The sequence below is a fragment of the Erpetoichthys calabaricus genome, chromosome 13, assembly GCF_900747795.2.
Source record: "Erpetoichthys calabaricus chromosome 13, fErpCal1.3, whole genome shotgun sequence".
Taxonomy (NCBI): domain Eukaryota; kingdom Metazoa; phylum Chordata; class Cladistia; order Polypteriformes; family Polypteridae; genus Erpetoichthys; species Erpetoichthys calabaricus.
The window spans coordinates 136607924-136630438 of NC_041406.2; the positions used below are offsets into that span (position 1 = coordinate 136607924).

A 22515-nucleotide genomic window follows, 5' to 3' on the forward strand; every position below is an offset into this window, starting at 1 on the left:
AGTACTTATTACATGTACATAGTTTAGTGTCGCTGTACACACATTTTACTGTATACAATTTTTCTTGTATTGTACGTATTTATTGCTGGTGGCCTGTCTGTTGTAATGGCTGTAACGTATTGATATCGGAGACGCTCGATATCTTTAAAATAATATTTAGGTTTTACTGTATGTAAACTGTGTTTACATACATAATTTCAACGAATCTTACCTAATATCTAAGAGAATATAAAGGGTTTATGCTGTATAACTGTGCGTGAAATGTTTATAATAGTGTGGGAGAGTTTATAAGGGCTTAAAATATATAAAAATAACCATATGGTTTCTACTTCGCGGATTTTCTTATTTCGCTGGTGGCTCTGGAACGCAACCCCCGCGATGGAGGAGGGATTACTGTATTTCTATATTATCAGCAAAACAATCATCACTCGTCAGGAATTTTCTTCCTTGCTAAAGTGGCAAAATAAGATATAAAATATATTAATTAGTTTATTTTCAAATGTAACACCATGGAAGATTGTCTATAGAACAGTACATTTGAACAGCACATTTGAAATACATACTGTAAGTATGGCATTAAAATCAGTCAGAGTCCACAATACAATATCTGCGCAGTTTTCTGTTGTTAGCATTATGTATAGTATGTACAAATATTCAGCACAGAGTGAAGATGGCACACAGAAGATTGTGAGTTTCATTCTTTATTAGCACAGGCCTATAAGAGAAACTGTTCTGTAGTCAAGCGGTTTGCAAAACCACACTTTGTTAAAAAAAATACTGCCATATTCTTAATGAAACAAAGTGGAGCACAATTTTGTTTGTTTTAAAACCCAGTCTTTCATCAGTCAAGACTAGACTGTGGAAATGAGCAATAAAGTACCAAAACAGTACCAAAAAAGAACAAGTATTATTTGTTCAATAAGCAATTGTCACAAGAGCTAGGAAATAAATGAAGAGTGATATCGTGAATAGTATGACCAGAAGCCATTCCAGTGAGTGGAGTTTGGTTCATCTGCACCACTCTCTACTGTCTCTCTCGCTGAAAGCACTGAAAGTAAATATGTTACCAAAAAGCCATTTTGTGTTAGCAAAAAGAACTAACAAAAAACCATCAATAAACTTAAAATGTTTTTGCTACAAAACATGTCGTGCATGCATCTGCAGCAAACTCCCTGAAGGCACTGTGTAGTGAAAAATTCAAAGCCCCATGAAAATCAGATCCCTGTGTGCCTTATATGCCTTCAAAACTATCAGCAGACACAGGACTCTGATAGTGCGTCATTCTCAGCAGAGAAAAAGAGATAAATTCTAACACTAGAATTACCAAAGCCTACGAAAAAACTAATTCTGGCCCACCTTAAATCCCTTCACACCTCTCCGTCAGCGTCTTTTGTCTTGTAAATGTGTCGATAAGCAGCAAGCATCCTGCTATCACATCCCCTCACCGCTGCACAAAGTTTTCTCAGCTCACGTCTGTTTACCTGAGTGTCAGTTGCTTACAGGTGTATAAATACTATATCGTTATTTGGAACACATGCGTTTCATTTGTATTCCATGTCTACAACAATCTATGTAAACACATTGTTAAAACAGAAATATTTTTCATGTGTTAGTAATAATTGACAATTACAATTACAATTCATGTAGACATGAAGTGGATAATGTGTCAAGCTTGAAGTCCAAATATCAAATAAACACTTTCATAAAAGGTACAAATATAACAAAAGAAGTGCGCTTTTATTCAGGAATTTAACTGCAGCAAAAGAACCAGTGTTAGGGTGCGACATTGACACACCTTGAATACGACTGCTTTGGTGGTGCAGCAGTAAGAACTGCTGACTGGTAATCAAAAGTTCACGGGTTTGTCCCCCAGACAACTCTGTTTTGAGAAGTGAGCTGCTCTTATTCTATTTTAGAATAAAAACATACATTTGATTTGAGTCTGTAACAGCCGGAGTAAATTTATGGTACTTGTAAAGGTTAGCTTTGTTTTTTTTTTTTTCCAGTCACGTTCACGCTCCCCCCAATCTGACACTGCTGTTTTCAAATAAAAACATTCTATAACAGAAATGAACTCAGATGATGACGAGGGTCCTACATCGGAGAAAGAATGCATGTCGCACTTTTGCCATTACTTTACATTTTACTGCATTGTGTTTTTGTGTCTCTCTCAGTCCTATTACATTGCTAGTTCGACTGAATTATAAACCCATTAACTACGTTAAGTGCCTGTTGATTAATTTTGCAGTGGAATGCGCTTCTCCTTACTGAACAGATTAAGTAATAAGCGTTGATTAGAGGCTGCCAACTGAGTTACTTACAAATTTATTTTCACAGCTCTGAATTTTTCACTGCAACGGTAATACCGCCAGCCACAGGATTTATCACATAACTATAGCAACTAGTAAGTAACATGCGGCATTCAAACTGTTACAAAATGTGATTTCGATGAGTACAGGTAAACAACACAACACCATGGAAAGCAACACGTTTTTGCCCAGTATATTTTAAATTTTTTTTTTATCTGTGTAGAAAGACCAATCTGGGAATAAGAGGTTGTAAGGAGCAGGATCCAATCAGGGAACATCCAAGAAATAAGCACAAACCAACGTGGAGTATGATTAGAGTATTGTTTTCGGAGATCTGCATTAATGCTGCCCACACTGAAATGCTGACACTATGTTTTCGAAAAAATACGGCTTTGGAAAGCATTTTTAAAAGTCTTCATTTTCAGGGGCCGAAAACGATAGGATAGTGTGGACAAAAGACAAAAATGTAGACAAATGTATCCATTTTTAAATGAAAAAACATTTGTGTGGATGGGGCCTGACATCAATCAATTAACTCCTCTTCTCACACCATATGCATTTCCTACACCATTGCCAGGCAATGTAGCGCACACAGCAGCACCATGCAAATGAAACAACATCCAGTGATCAAACAACAATTAGGGTAAGAAAATCATTTTTGACTTGTGTTTTGCTTTGTGACTTGGATTTTATTTCGGTTCAAATAACAATTTTAATGGGACCAAGGCTGCTGACATTCCTGACTAGGAATAATCCCAAATTAAAGACCCTGGAGATCTCTGCAGCATTGTTAATCAGGTTAACAGTTATCTGATTCACCTTACCTTGCTTCTAGCTGGTTTCATTTTTCACCACATACAACCTTAACACTGTGAGTATGTTGCTGATAAAAGCAGAAAGTTGATTATTTAAATGAATTGAGTCATTTATCTGACCGTGAAATCATAAGATGTGTTTGTGTGTGTGTGTGTGTGATTTCTTTCCGGGCCTAACTGGAAAGATACCCTCTTCACATTTCTAAATATTTTTAAAAATATTTAAGCAATGATAAGCATGCAGACGCAGATACAAACTAACTCCTCTTTTATAGACCAGATTATTATTTGCACCTGCAAAACCAGAAAATCTATTGTGCAATGGCTGCTCTAACCACCATTCCCAAAGTAGATATTTTAGGATATTCTCTCTGAACCCCATAATTTACTTATAGGCTAACATTATATGTTTTTGGACTTCTTGGAACTCTCTGGACAATAGATAGGATGATAACCTTTTGCAGTGTAGTTTCAAATACCATATATACTCGGGTATAAGTCAGGTCTTGAAACCCGAAAAATCGATCATAAAATCAGACCACAACTTATACGCCCGTTCAAAATAACGACATTTAATTTTTTTTTTTACATCTTCTTGCTTCCTCCAATCTCGCACCAGTTTCTCAGACACATCTAATTTTGTTGCAGCAGCGCAGTTACCAATTTCTTTCGCCATTTCAATGACTTTTAATTTAAAACCAGCTTCATATTTTCTTCTGATTGAACGCTCCATCGTAGATAAGGGATGCTCTTACGATAAAGGTGTATGAGGATGTGAGATAAAAAAAAACACAAAACAGTGCAAATGTTGCTCGGGTATTACTGTGTGGTCATGTAGGCAGGATGCATAGAAAAAAAGACAGTGTACTCCATGATTACTCTCTCAAGTGGCCGTTAGCATATCATAATCTCTTGGACCAATAGCATGAGTTTCCCACATTTGACTTATATGACCGACGTTATAAAATACCAGAAATTATATGGTAAAATCAAGCCCCGACTTATACGCGGCAGAACTTAAACGTGAGTATATACGGTAGATCTGATGATGGAACATTGCTAATTTAGTAACAGGGTATATTTTTCCAAAGATGGTGGTTATTTGTCAAAAGATGGAGTGCTTCAACAAGCAAGCTAAACAAGCATAAGAGGACAATACAGCACCTCAAAGAACAAAGCAAGACATTTAGAATATAGTGAGGTTATAAATATCAAGGAATCATTGGGTCAAGAGATAAGAAAGCAGCTCTAAGCATGCTTTATGGGCAATTTTGTTGCAACTCAATATTTGTGCCAGCAGCCATACCACATGCACTTCAGAACAGGTCATGACCCCTGAAGCTAAGCATGTTCAGGCCCGCCCAGTACTGGGATGGGACACCAACCAGGAAAAAGCTTAGGTTGCTACTGGAAGAGGTGTTGGTGAGGCCAGCAAGGGGCGCCTACCCCGTGGTCTGTATGTGGATCCCAATACCCCAATGCAGTGATGGGGACATTGTGCTGTAAAAATTGTGCTATCCTTCAGATGAGACGTAAAACCAAGGTCCTGACTCTCTGTAGTCATAAAAGATCCCTGGGCATCCTTCATAAAGAGTAGGGTGCATCCCGATGTCGAGGATACATTGTCCACCACAGCCTGGTCATTCTGGCCTTCTAATCATCCCCTGTCTCTGATTGGCTAATTAGCTCTCACCCCATGACTAACTATCACCTAATGTGTGGTGAGTGTACAGACGCAAAATGACTACTGTCGCATCATCCAGGTGGATGAAGTAGCTCCCCACTCACTGTGTATAGCGCTTTGAGTAGTGTGTGGGTGTGTTTGTGTGTGTCCTGCGGTGGGTTGGCACCCTGCCCGGGATTGGTTCCTGCCTTGCGCCCTGTGTTGGCTGGGATTGGCTCCAGCAGACCCCCGTGACCCTGTGTTCGGATTCAGCAGGTTGGAAAATGGATGGATGGATGGATGGATGAATTATTGTAAAAAGAACAAAAAGTGTAAGTACTATGACTGGAGATATAAATAGTGAATCTGCAAGTTATGATGTTGCTGGCTAAAACAAGCAGGTTAAAGCAGGAATGTGACCTCTGAGCATGTTATTCCACGTGTTATTGAGGTAAGAGGGACAGAACAATGGAAAGCAGAAGAAAACAAAAAGAAACCAAGAAAGAGTCAGCATTAAGTTATACTCGTGGGACTGAAACCACACACCCTCAGGATCTATCTAATGAGTCTGAACAAATATTTTATAAATATTTTTAATGTGGGCAGCACGGTGGCGCAGTGGTAGCGCTGCTGCCTCGCAGTTAGGAGACCCGGGTTCGCTTCCCGGGTCCTCCCTGTGTGGAGTTTGCATGTTCTCCCCGTGTCTGCGTGGGTTTCCTCCTGGCGCTCCGGTTTCCTCCCACAGTCCAAAGACATGCAGGTGAGGTGGATTGGCGATTCTAAATTGGCCCTAGTGTGTGCTTGGTGTGTTTGTGTGTGTCCTGCGGTGGGTTGGCACCCTGCCCAGGATTGGTTCCTGCCTTGTGCCCTGTGTTGGCTGGGATTGGCTCCAGCAGACCCCCGTGACCCTGTGTTTGGATTCAGCGGGTTGGATAATGGATGGATGGATGGGTATTTTTAATGTTACAGTACAGCAATGATTCACTTATTCATTCATTAACTTTATTCATTGCTCAGCAACACTTACTATACTTTAAAATTTACATACACCAGAGTGTTATTTTGTAAAAGCAATGATGCTTTATTAATTGAAGTTGGCCTCATTCATAATGTCCATCTATCCTGTTGTTTTTTTATTTATTTATTTTTTGTGTCACAGAGAGGTAAATGCCATCCAGGAAGTATCAAAACCAGCTCTGTATGAAGTGTCATTGCAGTGTACCAGTTCATTTGGTGTAGCTAACTAAACCTGATGTGCATTTGTTTCAGATGAGGGGTTCAACTGAGTATTTAAATAAAGGTGACCAAATATACTCCACACCAACAGATGACTGGACTAGTATTCAGAGTCATAGGCCTGGAACTATGAGAGATCAGCACTACGCAATGTCATATAGTACTGCTCCTTATTCAGAATACGTGTACTAAGACAGCATTTTATACAAATATAGTATGTTACAAAACCGGTTCTTGGTTTGCTTTCCACATAGTACCTGGACAGCCTGTAAACAAATAACCCTTAGGTATAGTAGATTTGTAATGAAACCTCATACAGTATGAAAAAATGTAAACATCCCTTTCAAAACAAGTTTTGCTGTTTGAAAGAGATAAACACAATTTGTTCTTTTTTTTAATCATCTAAAACCTTTCAATGAAACCTACTTTTTTGTTTACGATGTCAATAACTCTGAAAAGCAGAACTTACAAAGTGAAAAGAATAAAGAGGTTTGCATGAAATTTTGAATTGAGGCGCAGCCCCATTGAACAGAATAGATGTGAAACACAGAGTCCTTGCTAAACTCCAGGGGCCTCATGTATAAACGGTGCGTACGCACAGAAATGTTGCGTACGAACCTTTCCACGCTCAAATCGCGATGTATAAAACCTAAACTTGGCGTAAAGCCACGCACATTTCCACGGTAACTCATTCCTTGGCGTACGCAATTTATCCGCCCGGTTTTGCAGACTGGCGGCACCCAGCGTCAAAGCAGTGCTACTGTTCCTGTGTGGTTACCCTTTCTTAGATCCACATCCACGGCGGCGGCTTTATCAAATACACTGAAATTAACCGTATATCGTTCATAAATTTAATGCATCTGATTGTAATTAACCTGTAACAATATAATGGTCCACAGAATGGTCAAACTACTGTTCCTGTGTGCTCATCCTTTCTTTCTTAGCTCCACATTCCTGACGCGGCTTTATAAATACACTGAAATTAACTGCATATTGTTTATTAGTGTAATACATCTGATTGTAATTAACCTGTAGCAGTATAATGGGCCAGGGAATAGCCATAGTATTCCAAATACCAGAACTGCTTTAGCGTTGTTACGCTCACTGCATCTTGTTCTTCTTTTTGCTGTTCCCGTTAAGGGTTGCCACTGCGGATCATCTTTTTCCATATTACTCTCACTGCACCACTCGGAGTATTTATATCACTGTATCTGAGTGTGAATCACAGCAGCAGATGATCGGAAAGAGAATTATCGGTATACAGTTTCAAGTACACACTACCTCAACCACGGCAAAAAGCGTCAAACCCTTTCCTGTACGGACCTCGCGTGTCAGAAACAGTTTCATCCCACGAACTATAAACGCACTCAATCACCTCACTGTAAACTTGCACTACAGTTATAATATTGCACAACCTGCGCTACTTTATAAAGCGCGTAGATAGATAGATAGATAGATAGATAGATAGATAGATAGATAGATAGATAGATAGATAGATAGATAGATAGATAGATAGATAGATAGATAGATAGATACTTTATTAATCCCAATGGGAAATTCACACGTATGATGACAATATCATTTTTAAGATGAAATGCAGCAAAATATGTTGCTTATAGTATACAGATAAAACTTTAACTTCATTTAAATAATCTGTATTGCTAATAATTAAACATGTGAGGACACGGTGCCGCAGCGCTAGCTAGTTCAAGGATAGCTCCTGCCTTGCGCTGTATTCTTGCTGGTGCTGACGCGACACTGGAAGGATAGACGAATAGAATAATTAAACATGTACTACGAAGATATTTCAATGTTCCTTAAAAGTTTTGAAGAATCGGCGTTCTAAGCTTACAAATGGCTTCACGTCTATTACAGAGCTGATTGTGTGGCGATTGGAGAAAGAAAAGTATGGACAGGAATTGGAGGTTAGTACGTTTGAAAGAGACAGTACTTCTGTAATAAATTTTTTCATCGAAGGTCACACATGGTGCAGCAAGCCTCTTCCGTGAGATATGAACAATCACTGCGGCACCGTGTTCCCATGTTTAATAACATGCTTTCATTCCTATCATCATGAAAATGATATCACGTATACATCTCAGTATTTTAATTATTCAGTGAGCTGTAATATCATGAATGTAATGCATTCTGTGTCCTGTCGGAGAAAGAGAAAGAACGGAAGCACATAGTGATTCACACACATAGAGCACATAGAAGATCAAACACAGAACAAAGCATTTAACATACTACTTGAGAAACTAGTAAAATAAACGATTTTAAGAAATTTCGAGATTAAAGTTGACATTTCGTGCTTTTTTCCCACTGTGTGCCTATGTTTTTTGTTTGTACCCTAATACGCTTTCATATGACACTCAGACGGTGGGCTACAACTCGCCTTTTCACGGCGACTTTGATATGTGATTTCTTTTTTTATTTCAGGCACTGTGCAACTTTGTGAATTTGATCTTTCGAGTTTTTCCGACACTCTGTCACTCGATCAACTTTCTTTTGTTGATTATACCACTGTTTAAACCAACAAATAGTACGTTTTTCCTTTGCCTCCACTTGGTATTCGCTGAAATTCTTATATTTTCTCCTGTGCTTTTCCCATTGTCTTTTCACAGAAGGCTATTTATATTGATTTGCATATTCAAAGAGGCGTAATTCTGGGAGGAGTTGGGGCGGGACAGAAGGCGCGTGCACGTGCGTTACTTTTCACGCTGATCAGGATTTATGTAGTGGAAGAACGTGAAAGTATGCGTGCGCACAGATTCCTGCATCTGGATTTTTCTGTGCGTACGCACAATCCCGCTTTTGTGCTTACGCCATGTTATAGTGTGAGTTCTACGCACGGCGTTATACATGAGGCCCCAGGAGAAGTAAATTTGAAAAGATTCACTAGCCTGAGGAAGACGGAGGCAGGCATTGAAATGTGCCGTGTGGATCAACCTTACCCTTCTTCTCTTCACAAGCTGTGTTTAGGATGACAGTCCTGTACACAGACTTATTCTTTAGAGTCCAAGACTGGTAATGTGTATGTACAAGTCCAAATTCTGGTGCATAGTATGATGTAAGTTTGCACAGAATGTGGGAATCGTAATTAACACAAATTCTGAGAGTAGCCTTATTAAAACACTAGAGCGTACTGTACTGGTATGAAAAATGTCAACGCCATCCTTCTCACTTTATTATATTGTTTCCTTGGTACAGTTTACCGTTGGTTAAGATAATTCAATTAATTTTGTTTTTTGCACTCTGCTAGCCACTGCATACCCATATTGAATAGCTCATATTGTAGCACAGCAAAATGTGAAAACACCTAATGTTGGTGTGAGGAGAATGAAAGCTTTTAATAAACAATATATACTAGCTGTGTAAGCCTGTGCTGTAAAAAGCACAGGGTCCTAGAAACTATTGAAATCATCAGAAAAAAAAATTGAAATGTAGAGATAGATAGATAGATAGATAGATAGATAGATAGATAGATAGATAGATAGATAGATAGATAGATAGATAGATAGATAGATAGATAGATAGATAGATAGATAGATAGATAGATAGATAGATAGATAGATAGATAGATAGGTGTCAGGTAATTGAAAGGAACTACTCTGGGCATCTCTCTCCTAGGAGGTTTCATTTTGCCGACGTGCTGGCCTCACTTTTATATCCTCAGAGGTGGAGCCCTTAGCCCGACTCCACCTCTCACTTCTGGGACGGACAGACACACGCACTTCCACGAGTAGACATTTATACATAAGACTAGGGGGTTTGCTTTGCTCGCCAATCCCCCAACCAGTGCTACGTGCCACTTTGCTGCTCGCGTTATGAAGAGTGGGGCTGAATGCACCCCAAGGAGACGCAGTCGCTCCTCCGAAACCCCCTCTTAAACAGTGATACAAGGGGAAACAAATACAGTTTTTTTTACCTCCTCTTTGTTTGATCAGCTGCTGGCTTGCTGCTGCTGCTGCCATGCTTCGTGATCTGCATCTCACGCTGCGCTTCGAACATTTAAAATTCTATACAGCAGCAGTCCTACTCTTTGTCTTTTATTTCCGGCCCTGGGCGTGGTTAAATCTCTTGGCACAAAGTCTTGTCTCGTGGGACATGAGTTCTTCATATTTTCTAGTTTATAATTTAAAAACGGAATAAGTATCTGAAAATCTAACAACATCACATTAAAGTTCGAAAAATTCTGAAAAGAATGATACCAAACATATATATATGTAGGTTTTAAAATAAGCCTGATTTAAAGCATGACAAAAAACGTCACATAAAATTGTTGCACAAAATCGTTGCACTTTTAGGCTTAGGATTTTATATATAGAGAGTAGATATATTTGTCATTGTTTGTGTGGCTAATTTCTTTCCCCTCAAAGTGACCTACAAAATCATACAGTTTTACAAATTTTACAATTTTTATACAATCAATAAAAAGTAGCAATGGAAACCAGCAACCTTGTGCTTTAAGGTCCAGTCATCCAAGCACTACACAGCTCTATCTTGTAATAGAGTAGACAGTTACAAAAGATCAGAAAAAGCGAATCTGGCTTTTAAGTATACAGTGTGATTGTTAGATGTACAGTAAAGGGTTAACCAGTCAGAGCAGTTCCATGCTGTAACACAAACTCTTGTTCATGCAAGTCAGACTACGAAGGTGTATGAACCTCACCCACATGAAGCAAAGTGTAAGGAAACTGGAAAAAGAAGGAAAACCTGTTATGTTTGTTTTTTTTTCTTTCTCTCTCTTTTCCTTTTTGAGCATAATGTGCCGACTACTTTTTCCTGCCAAAGATCACTTGTTGCAATTTCTGACTGTCCTTTCTGATCTTGAATAGTCTTTTTAATCGATAACATCCACAAAGCCACACAGTGTATGCCAACACTATCCATCCATCCATTTTCCAACCCGCTGAATCCGAACACAGGGTCACGGGGGTCTGCTGGAGCCAATCCCAGCCAACACAGGGCACAAGGCAGGAACCAATCCCGGGCAGGGTGCCAACCCACCGCAGGACACACACAAACACACCCACACACACCAAGCACACACTAGGGCCAATTTAGAATCGCCAATCCACCTAACCTGCATGTTTGTGGACTGTGGGAGGAAACCGGAGCGCCCGGAGGAAACCCACGCAGACACGGGGAGAACATGCAAACTCCACGCAGGGAGGACCCGGGAAGCGAACCCAGGTCCTCAGGTCTCCCAACTGCGAGGCAGCAGCGCTACCCACTGCGCCACCGTGCCGCCCATGCCAACACTATTCACTTTGCAAAGAAAGGTTAAACAAGAGCAGTCTTTAAATTTTGATATACACTTTTCATTTATGGCCTGACTATCCAATTGATGCCCAAAAGAAAAACAAAATAATAAAAGTAGTGTTCCTTTGTATACAAACTAAAAAAGAAACAAACACTCATTCTAAACTTTTCCACTATATTCACAACATGAGAAAGCAATTTTGAATTCCAACATGTGTAACAGGACGACTCCAAAACTGTATTGACTTTGGTTCCAGTGTAATTTAATTGTGAATTTCCCCTTGGGATTAATAAAGTATCTATCTATCTATCTATCTATTATATAGTGCCTTTCATATCTATCTATCTATCTATCTAATGGCAGCAAACTTGATGAGCGCAAATGTTTATGAAAAAAATCTTATCTCTGCATTCAATACATGAACCCCTCACAGCCCACTTTCAATTAAAGATTTCACCCAGTTGCACGTACATACATTAGTAATACTGTACATTAGTAATACATTAAGTGCAAGATGACAAACCTGGTATCCATGGAATAAATTAAGAATGTCTTTGACGCCAGCTCCATAAGCCAGGCTCTGCATTCTAATCATCGCCCCGGGCTGAGGGGCAACAGTTGGGGCAGCTGCTGCAGAGGGGAAGTAGTTCAGGCTGGTTGGGGAGCCAGGAGGACTGCAAAAGAAATATTGACAGGTTAACTCCTAAAGGAAGCAAACCTTTAAATAATTTAGCATAAAACTAAACTCACAGCTCAGTCAGTTGCTTTACTTTGTTATCTTCTAAATAAAGAAAATGACTTCATTTATTGCATCAAAGGTTAGTTATTGTGCAACTAAAAAAGGCAATTTCAAAGAACCTTCACTTTATATTTTATTTTATTGTTCTTAATATCATCTGTATAGATAGATAGATAGATAGATAGATAGATAGATAGATAGATAGATAGATAGATAGATAGATAGATAGATACTTTATTAATCCCAATGGGTATAATACGCTACCGTGGCTGTTCGTTTGTCTGTCCAGGATTTTAAATCACCTGTAGCTTGCAAACTGTTTGACCTATTGATCTGATATTTGGTGCACATATACTAAATGACCTCTAGTGTCCACTTTCAGGGTGATGATTGACCTACAAGGTTATTTCTCTTTTAATTTTGATTTTATTGTAGAATCAACTGTCGCCAGTGGCCAGCAGGGCAGCCGTGCGGTGCATGTGTATGGGTGCCACTCTCATTCCCAACCACCTTCATCATCATTTCCACCACCTCTTCATATCTTAAATCATTCTTAAGGCAGATTGATGACTTAAGTGACAGCTTAGGTGAAAAATTAAAGAAAATGTACTAAGTAATTCTAACACAAACACTGAATTAATCAGTTTTAACGTGCAAAGATGACAACAAAAGAAGAGGAGAAGCGGGCCACTAGGGTGGAGAAAAGAAGAGCTGCACATTATTGTGCAGTGCGCCATTACTGGTAATGTAATAAATGAAAATAACATTCTCAGATTTGCTTGATCCGAGTCAGGGTTGCAGTGGTTATCCCAATCGAAATGCTCACAAGGAAGGAAACGGCCCTTGACATCCACCAGTACATGGTAGAGCTCACCCTTGGCCTCACCCAAACTTATAGCCCAAATCTAAAATTTGAAAACTGTCAAAGATAAGAGTGGATAGAGAACAGGAGTATTTCAAGAGTTTACAGAAACATAAGAAAAACAGTGAGTAGTAATTTTTTTAAAATCATGTCATTTCACATGTGGTCCAAAGGATGATAACAAGAAAATAAAGCTGGGCCACATGACTTTCTTGGTAAAGCTTGGTCTGGTCTTCTCTGTGTTAATTCCTGCTATGAAACTGTGCATGCTATGACCAGATGGCCACTAAAGGCCACTATGCTAACACATTATGGCTCAGATCTGAACTGAAGTAACCCGAATTCAGATGAAAGAGTGGGCATCCAAAACACGCAGAAACACTCAAGTTGTTTCTTTTTTGTGTGGATTTTGTCCTAGTAACTTCATTTCCTCTCACATTTTAAACAAATAAGGGTTGATTGTCCCTTTATGAGTGAGTATGCCCTGCAAGGGACTGGCATGCCATTCAAAGCTGGCTTGTGATATGCTTCCAGTGCTGCCAGGACATGCTCTGGTTTGTTTAATATCTGTCTGTTACCAAGTGTTTATACAATATATGGGCATGTCTGAGTCATGAGTGTAAAAGTATCAGGGACAGGACAGGTCTTCTGCAGAATGCCAGAAGAATTTACAAACTATCTTTTTTTTAGTACTAGTAACTATAATAATAATAATAATCCATTTTATTTATATTGTGCCTTTCCCATGCACAAGGTGCTTGTTTTTCCCAGATTTTTCCAAACTGGCTACTCATGCTAGCAAGGTAATGTTTCCAGAAATGAAATGACCTTGTGAGGTGGGGCTGCAAACCTTTACTGCTGTAACCTGTTCAACATAAGCTTTCTTATTCATTAGGAAATGTAATTTATGATGACATGAACTTGGCTCTTGATGCTATTGATAATTCCCAGACTACAAACACTGTTGCCTCTCAAATGGCTGCTTCCATTTCCTTCTACCCACATCAGCCTCTCAGTTATCTCCAGTGAGTGTTATTCTTTGATTGACTTTTCACTCTGGATTGGATTTACTTTATTGTCATTCAAACCATACAACAAGGAGTGCTGAATGAAATTGTGTTTCTCTAGGCTCAATGTATCAACACAAACATGAAGACAACTGCACGTTATACAACAACAGATAGATGTGATAGTATAAACAGACGGAATATATGTATAATCCAATAGATAAACTGGTGAATAGTTGTAAATTGTTCAAGTGACGAAAAACATTACCATAATGCACAGACATAACACCATTTTAGGAGATGTGAGATTCTGATTATATGTGTTCAAACAGTCTGTGTGTGTTCAGAAATGTAACAGTCCCAGTAGGTCAGCGTGTTGGTTATTGTTAGTGGGAGTTGAATCGTCTGATAGCCAGTGGGAAGAAGCTCCTACAGAGTCTGGCAGTCTTGCACCACATACTGTGGTAGCATTTGCCAGAGGCAAAAGTTGGAACAGCTCATGGGCTGGGTGGGTGGTGTCTCTGACTATCTCAGTAGCTCTCCTAAGGCAGCATGACGAGTACAGCTCATGTATAGACAGGAGGGTGGTTCTGATGATTTCTTCTGCCATCACCTTGGGTATGACGTATTTAGGCCCTCCAACCTGCAGGGAAAAACCTGGGGGTTGGTGGCAGAATTGGCACTCCAGACAACATAAAAAAACCTCACACTGTTCCATTCCTTCTGAACTAGTGTGGTGCTGAGGTGTCACAGATTGCCTGGCTGCACTCGGGTCCTAATCTGGGATCTTGAGTTGGTTTGTCATGTGGTGGGTGCGGCAATGTGCTGTATAAGCACATGCTCCAAACCTCTCTCTCTCTCTTCAACACTCTCTGGAGGGACTACTGATCCAACGCAGTGTGGCTGCCATAGCTCACTGTGAGGCTGCTGGTCAAGATGCTCTTGATAGTGCCTCTGTAGAATGTTGTGAGGACAGGAGGGGACAGGTTTACTCCCCTTATCTGCCACAGAAAGTGAAGGCGCTGCTGTGCTTTGACAAGTGACGTGGTGTTTGTATTCCATGTCAGGTCATCCATGATGTACACCCCCAGGAACCTGGTGTTTCTTTCTAACTCCACAGTGATGCCATGGATTATAAGTGGAGTATGTGCCATGTATTTCTTCCTGAAGTCAACAATGATCTCCTTCATCTTGTTGATATTCAGTGACAGGTTGTTGTTGTCACACCAGACAATGATTTGGTTCACTTCCTCCCTGTAGGCTGAGTCATCATCGTTGCTGACGAGGCCCACCACTGTTAGTCTGCAAATCTGATGATATGATTCGAGTCAGGCTTGGCATGACAGTTATGAATCAAGGGTACAATTTACAGTTTTTTACTTGCTTGAGACAACAGAAAACTCCTAAAGTTGGACTGCACCTTCTGTCTACAGAGAACATGGGTCAAAATGTGACAGATGCTAAACATGTTATTAACCAGTGAGGAATTGGACTCCCTTCATTTTCAGCACACTGAGTTTGAGATCCACTATATGCAGGCTGAGCAAACTGTTGTTTTTTAGACTTTTGAGATTCGTAACTTCCAATTTGTTTATCACAAATAAGTCGATGTCTTTATTGGTAAATCCACTGAAATTGAGAAATGTTTTCTGGAGTTCATCTTTAAACAATTTTCTGACACACCCAATGTCTCCATTCTAATATAAATTCTTTTCTGAACAAGCTGATTTATCATCCACCTGTCTCTTATGAAACTTGTGGACCCCAGAATCTTTGTATTGGGGTTGGTGTAGGTGGTTTGTTTTAATTTCATTTTCTAAATACAATTTTATTAAAATTGAGGTGTGAGTTTAATTTATGTACTTTATTCAACAAAAATTGATTATCAAAAGAATATTTTGTGCATACCTTTTTATTTTTCTTCTGAAAACATGAAACATTTAAATACAGAGATTTATTTGAGATCATTAACAGTCTAACATGTAGTATGAAATGCTACTATCATGCTCTGTCTGTGTGGCATTCACAAGATTTTGTGCTGTTTAATTCACACCAGAGCATAAGAACTTATGTTGGTGGCAATCTTTTTTAGTCTGACTGTGGCTCTGGCTCAGTATCTTATTTCTAATATTGTAATATAGTATTTTGCCTCTCATACACTAGAGCAAACCACACTATGAATTTTGTCTTAAGATATTAAACTAATTTTTAATGTATTCAATATGCCTTTACAGCTACAAGTCAATGTTATCTCAAGTTAGGTCCTTAATTCCACACAGGTACATCTTTGTAAAGGGAATATTAACACATCGTTATGTGTATTGATTCTGGAGAGTTAAACTGAATTACCCTCAAAAGAAATTACCACTTACCACTTATATTCTCAATTCTGAGCCAATTCTGTTATTGGCTCTACAGATTTACGAAATTAGATTTAATAAATAATAATAAATTGTGAATTTCCCATTGGGATTAATAAAGTATCTATCTATCTATCTATCTATCTAATCAGTATGGCACCGTGATTTATGCTCTGAATGGTTGTGCAGGCATATTAGCTTCATTTATGCGATATTTACATATTCTTACTCAAAGGTTTCTTGCATTTGTACACCCACATAATCATTTTTCTGATTTAAGACAAGACAATTTTCAAGTGTAAACATCCAGAAACAAGTTCCAAACTAGACAGAGATGAGGGTCAAGCACTTAAAAAAGATAAAGATCTACAATATAAACAATAAATGCCAAGAATTGTGTAGATTCAGAAATAATATTCTGAATATGATGATGTGTTTATTAAGCAACAAGCACTAGTGTCATCCCCATGTCAGGACTATGATTGCACTATTGACTTAATGTCAGGGACCCCAGTGCCTAAAGGGAATGTTTACGCCTTTTCACAGCTTTAACAGGAGGCTATGGAGCCATATACCACAAAAAACTTGCAGAATGGTTTTACAACCCCATCCACTAGTCTGATTGAGGCTGGCTTCTTTTTTGTTGAGAAAAAAAAGGAAAAGACAGGGGTGTTCGACCTTGTATTGATTCTGGAGAGTTAAACTGAATTACCCTCAAAAGAAATTACCCCTTACCACTTATATTCTCAATTCTGAGCCAATTCTGTTATTGGCTCTACAGATTTACGAAATTAGATTTAAGAAGTGCATATAATCTTATATGAAATCAGGAAGGGGACAAATGAAAAACTGCCTTTAATATCACGACTGGACATTACAAATACAGAGTAATGGTCTGACCGTTTTCTAATCCTTTGTTAATGATATTTTCAGAGACTTATTGGGGAAATGTGTATTAGTGTACATTGATGATATTTTGACTTTTTCTGAGGACATACGGTAACTACTCATGTGAAGCATGTTAAGGAAGTGCTTTGCCCCTTCACAAAAGTAACCTATACATTAAAATAGAGAAATATGAGTTTCACCAGGAAAAGACTTTGTTCTTGCGGTATGAAATTTCATGGACTGGTTTATCTATGTATAATACTAAGATCACTGCTATCCTGGATTGGAAACAACCTGTGAGTGTTAAACAAATCTAGAGATTTGTCAATTTTGCTAATTACTATTGGCAATTTATAAAAAAAACTTTAGTTCGGTTATAGTTCCTATAACCTTGTTAACCCGGAACACTCAATGGTCGGAGGAGGCGAACAAAGTCTTTGAACGTATAAAAGAATTCTTTAGCACAGCCCCCATTTTACGTCACCCTTATACTGAATTGTCATTTATCATGGAAGTAGATGCATCCAGTTTCAGAACTGGAACCATACTTTTGTCAATGACGTCCCAAAACAGGAGTCATTCACGCTTGTGCCTTTTATTCAAAGAAATGAACTTCTACTGAGGGAAACTACAGCACAGGAAAGCGTGAGGTGCTGGCAATTAAGCTGGCTCTGGAGGAGTGATGTCATTTTTTTTAGAGGGAACCAAATTTCCTTTTGTTGTCTACACTGATCATAAAAACTTAATGCATTTAAAGACAGCAAAAAGAATCAATGCTCGCCAGGCTCGATGGGCTTTAGTCTTCAGCCAATTGCATTTCGCATTAACATACTGTATAGCCTGGGCAGAAAAAAAGGAAATACTCTTTCTAGCATTCACGAGCCTGATGGTTTCTGTGAGGATCATTACCTATTACTGATTCAGAAAAAGTTATTGGCATGCTTAATGTATCACATGTGGAAGATACTTTGAATCAAATTCGTAGTGCTCAAGGCCAGGCAAACCCTACTGTTAATATACCAGATGGGACACTTTTCATCCCTTTTAATTTGAGAAATGAAGTATTAGATCTGTGCCATCAATCTGCTATGTTTGGACATCTTGGGGTGGACCAGATGATTCATTTATTAAAAGCAACATTTTGGTGGAGGGGATGGACAATAGATGTAAAAGAGTATGTAGCTGCTTGTTGTCAATGTAAGAAAACCACTGGACTTCCTTTGGGTTTGCTCCAGCCTCTTTCTGTGCCATAATTTCCCTGGGAATACATTACCTTAGATTTTATCACAGATATACCTCTGTTGATCTGCCTCGACAGTGGAGTATCTGGTACATTGGAAGCGGTACGGTCCAAAGGATGGGTCCTGGGCAATGTTTAATGCCCTTCACGTCCCTCACCTTCTGACTTGGTTTCATACTCATTTCCTTTGGAAACTGGATGGACGCGTCTGGAGGACTCATCTTTGACAGGGGGTTATGTTTTGATTTCGGCTGAATATTGAAGTTTTTATAGCCTATTCCTGTTAGAGAAGCCATATTGTGTACCGTTGTCAGGGTCATGTCCTGTGTTTCTAGGGGCCTAGTCTCTGGGGTTATGACCTTGACTTAATCAGTATAAAAGGTCAGCATTTTGCTCTGCGCTTTATCAAATCTGCAGATAAATTCCTTATTTACATTTCTGACCTTTTGTGCAATTACTATTCTTCTCTTGACTGGTTTTTGATTTATTATGTGTTATTTGATTTTGAATTTTGCCTCTTGTCAGAGGTTTGGTTGCTTCGGTTTATTTTAATTTTCATTTGTTTTGCATTTTGCTTGCTTCTCCCAGTTTACTGAAGAAACTAGTTATCTATTTTTCCTGCAAAGACAAGAGAAGTATTTGCAGTATCTATGGAAAGTGAATGAAACTTAATAGAAATCTAGAATAATATTTTAAATCCACATTTAATTAAAATCCTGTCCTGGGAACTGTGCCTGAGACTACGTTAATCAATTATATAAGTTTACAATTGAACTAGGTATTTTTAACATGGAAATAGATTGAAAACCATTTTCAGCCTTACTTGTGGGACTGTTAACACTAGAATCCATGAAGCCTATGAAAAAAGTCATAATGCTGGGCTACCTTAAATTCCCTCGCACCTCTCCATCAGCGTCTTTGTTTGCAAATGTGTCAATCAGCATAAGCAGCCTGCTATCCCATCCCCGACCGACTCAGCTGAAGTCAGTTGCAAAGTACTCCCAGCTCAAGTCTCTTTATCTGCATGTGAGGTGCCTGAAATTGTATAGGGTAAATAAAATATTGTTATTTGGAATACACACATTTCATGTATGTTCCGTGTCTATAATGATCTGTGTAAATGTAGGATGACAGGAAATGCAAGGCAAGAAATGTTGAACACATAACTAAAACCGAAACATTTTTCATGTTATAGTAATGATGACAAAAAGCTGACCTGAAGTGTATAATGTGTGAAGACTGAAGTCCAAATATCAAGTAAACACTTTCACAAAAGGTATAACAAAACAAGTGCACTTTTATTCAAGAGTATAAACAAAAAAAAAAAAGAAAGTCGACATATCTGCTTGGCTGGTGCAGAGGTAAGAACTACTCCCTCATAAGCAAAAGGCTGCAGGTTTGAGCCCAGACTTTCCCCATTTTGAGTAGTGAGCTGCTATTATTATTATTATTATTACTATAATATAATAAAAACATACATTTGATTTGAGTCTGTAACACCCATGGTACATTTTTGCTACTTGTAAAAGTTAGCTTTTTTTTATTCAGTTTTATTCTTTCAGTCACATTCACATGGTACTTTGAACTTGCCTCTCCCTCTCTGAGTTGATTGCATTTATCTCCGTTCTTTTCACAAGAGCAGTGATGGCCACAGTTGGTACTGTTGGTGATACCTGCTCAGAACTATTTGTTGTACCAGCAATCAAAGATACGATGCACCGTGACCACTATCAGACTATCATTCAGCATTTGCACTTTGACAACAAAGACACCTGTGCAGAATGTGTGAGAAACGATAGATTTGCTGCAATCTCGGACATATGGCAATGTTTTTTTGAGAACTGTGTTTTGAGTTACAACTCACGGTAACATATTACTGTTGATGAACAACTGTTTCCAACCAAGGTCTGCTGTCCTTTCTTGCAATACATCTCAACCAAGTCTGACAAATATGGCATAAAGTTTTGGATTGCAGCAGATTTGGAGACAAAGTACATGTGCAATGCCAATCCATATTTAGGAAAATATCCCAGTAGTCCCATGGGAGAAAGACTTTCCAAGACTGTGGTCATAAAGCTTATGGTGCCATTTCTGGACAAAGGCAGAACTTTAACAGCAGACAACTTCTTCATGTCACTTCATGGAACTTTCACCTGCAGCTAAAGTCACTTCAGTACGCGAGCAATTCTCCACGCTATTGTTTAGATCTGGAAGTGCCATGCTGACAGTATATGCACCCAAAAAGAAGAAGCCTGTGTGCATTCTCAGTACCATGCACCATAACATGGAGATTGGACAAGAGAGGAATAAAAAACATGTTGAAATGACAATCCATAATCGAATAATAACGTTTTCATGTATGAGTGTGTGTGTGTGCATGCGCGAGAGAGGCAAAGACAGATTTGATGTCATTCAAGTGGTTAATGGAAATGCAAAGTTAACACTTTTGCAAAGGTATAAAGAAACAAGTGTGCTTTTATTTAAGAATAAAACTGAATGACAAAAAATTCAAGAGACAACAAGATACCAAGAAGAGATGATTCACCAGCGTTTCTGTGACTGCTTATATCCTTTCAGCAATATAATTTACAGATAGCAAAAAATTTATACCGGGTGTTACAGCCTCCAATCAAATTAACATTTTAATTATATTTTAGTAATAATAATAATATCAGCTCACTACTCAAAACAGGGAGAGCCCAGGCTCAACCTGCAACCTTTTGCTTATGAAGAAGCAGCTATTACCTCTGCACCAGCCAAGCAGACATGTTGACTTTCTGGCAATTGATATTTGGGCTTGGGTTTTTACTCATTGACAGCAACATGCAAATTGATGATTTGTTTTTCTTTGGTTGTATTCTTGAAAAAAAGCACACTTGTTTTGTTATACCTTTTGTGAAAGCGTTTATTTGATATTTGGACTTCAGTCTTCACACATTATACACTTCACATTAGCATTTTGTCTTTATGACTATAAAATTTTAAAAGTTTCTGCATTAGTTATGTGTTCAACATTTCTTGCCTCACATTTCCTGTCACCCTACATTTATGCAGATCATTGTAGACACGGAACACACATGAAATGTATGTATTCCAAATAACAATATGTTATTTACCCTATACAATTCCAGGTACCTCACACCCAGATAAACAGACTTGAGCTGGGAGAACTTTGCAAATGACTTCAGCTGAGTCGTTGGGGAATAGGAGAGCAGTCTGCTTGCTGCTTGTGCCAATTCACACATTTGCAAAACAAAGATGCTGATGTAGAGGTGCAAGGGAATTTAAGGTGGCTTGACATTATGACTTTTTTTGTAGGTTTCAGGGATTCTATTGTTAACCCACTTTCATAAGACATAGCAGGAAAACATGCAACATCTTATATATAAATGTCTACGCATGGAAGTGTGTGTGTGTGTCTGTCTGTCAGGCCGGAAATGCGAGGCGGCCCAGAAGTGTGAGGCTACAGCATGAAGCGCAAAGATCCGGCAAGGCGGCCCCAAGTTAATGAGTCAGAGACAAACCTGCTTACCAGCTAACAGACAAGGGGGGCGAGCACGTCTGCAAAACGAAACCATCGACTCTGCCTTTCAATTTTTTTTCTGATGATTTCAATAGTTTCTAGGAGCCCAGGCTTTTTACAGCACGGGCTTACACAGCTAGTATAAAATATTAGTCTTAAATATACTCTTTGAGTTTTTCATGGCTCAGTAGGCTGATGTAATATTCAAGACATCCTTTTCCTGAAACTATTTCCATTGCAGTGAGCAAAAGCCTAACATAATGGCACTGTTTATGAGACACACCTCCTGTTTTACAGAGCTAAAACAGAGTGCTTGAAGCTGTCAAATATCACATAAGTAAAGGGGGAAATTAATTTCTGTTTGATATATATTACCAACACTATCAACATGGTCAAAAAAGGGTATACAGTTATTATTGGAGTTGGTGGTTGTGAACCATTCCTGGCTAATAATCACCACGAAGTATTATTGTAGCATGAGCACATATAATTAATCAAGCAATATCTTCCAGCATGAACTGCAATCTGTTTATTTGACAAAAAATAATACAATTGTACTACCATTCATCCAATGAAAGCATAACATAAATCTTCATTTGAATACAAA

At 38.7% G+C, this 22515-nt stretch overlaps 1 protein-coding gene across 2 annotated transcripts in view; it reads right to left on the bottom strand.

The window, feature by feature from the left end:
• esrp1 (epithelial splicing regulatory protein 1) overlaps positions 1 to 22515 on the bottom strand; it is a 72692-nt gene that overhangs the window by 3628 nt on the left and 46549 nt on the right. For both annotated transcript variants that reach the window (XM_028817638.2, XM_028817639.2), the window contains exon 14: positions 11813 to 11963. In XM_028817638.2, coding sequence (XP_028673471.1) covers positions 11813 to 11963 — 151 coding nt within the window. The remainder of the gene's footprint in view (positions 1 to 11812; positions 11964 to 22515) is intronic.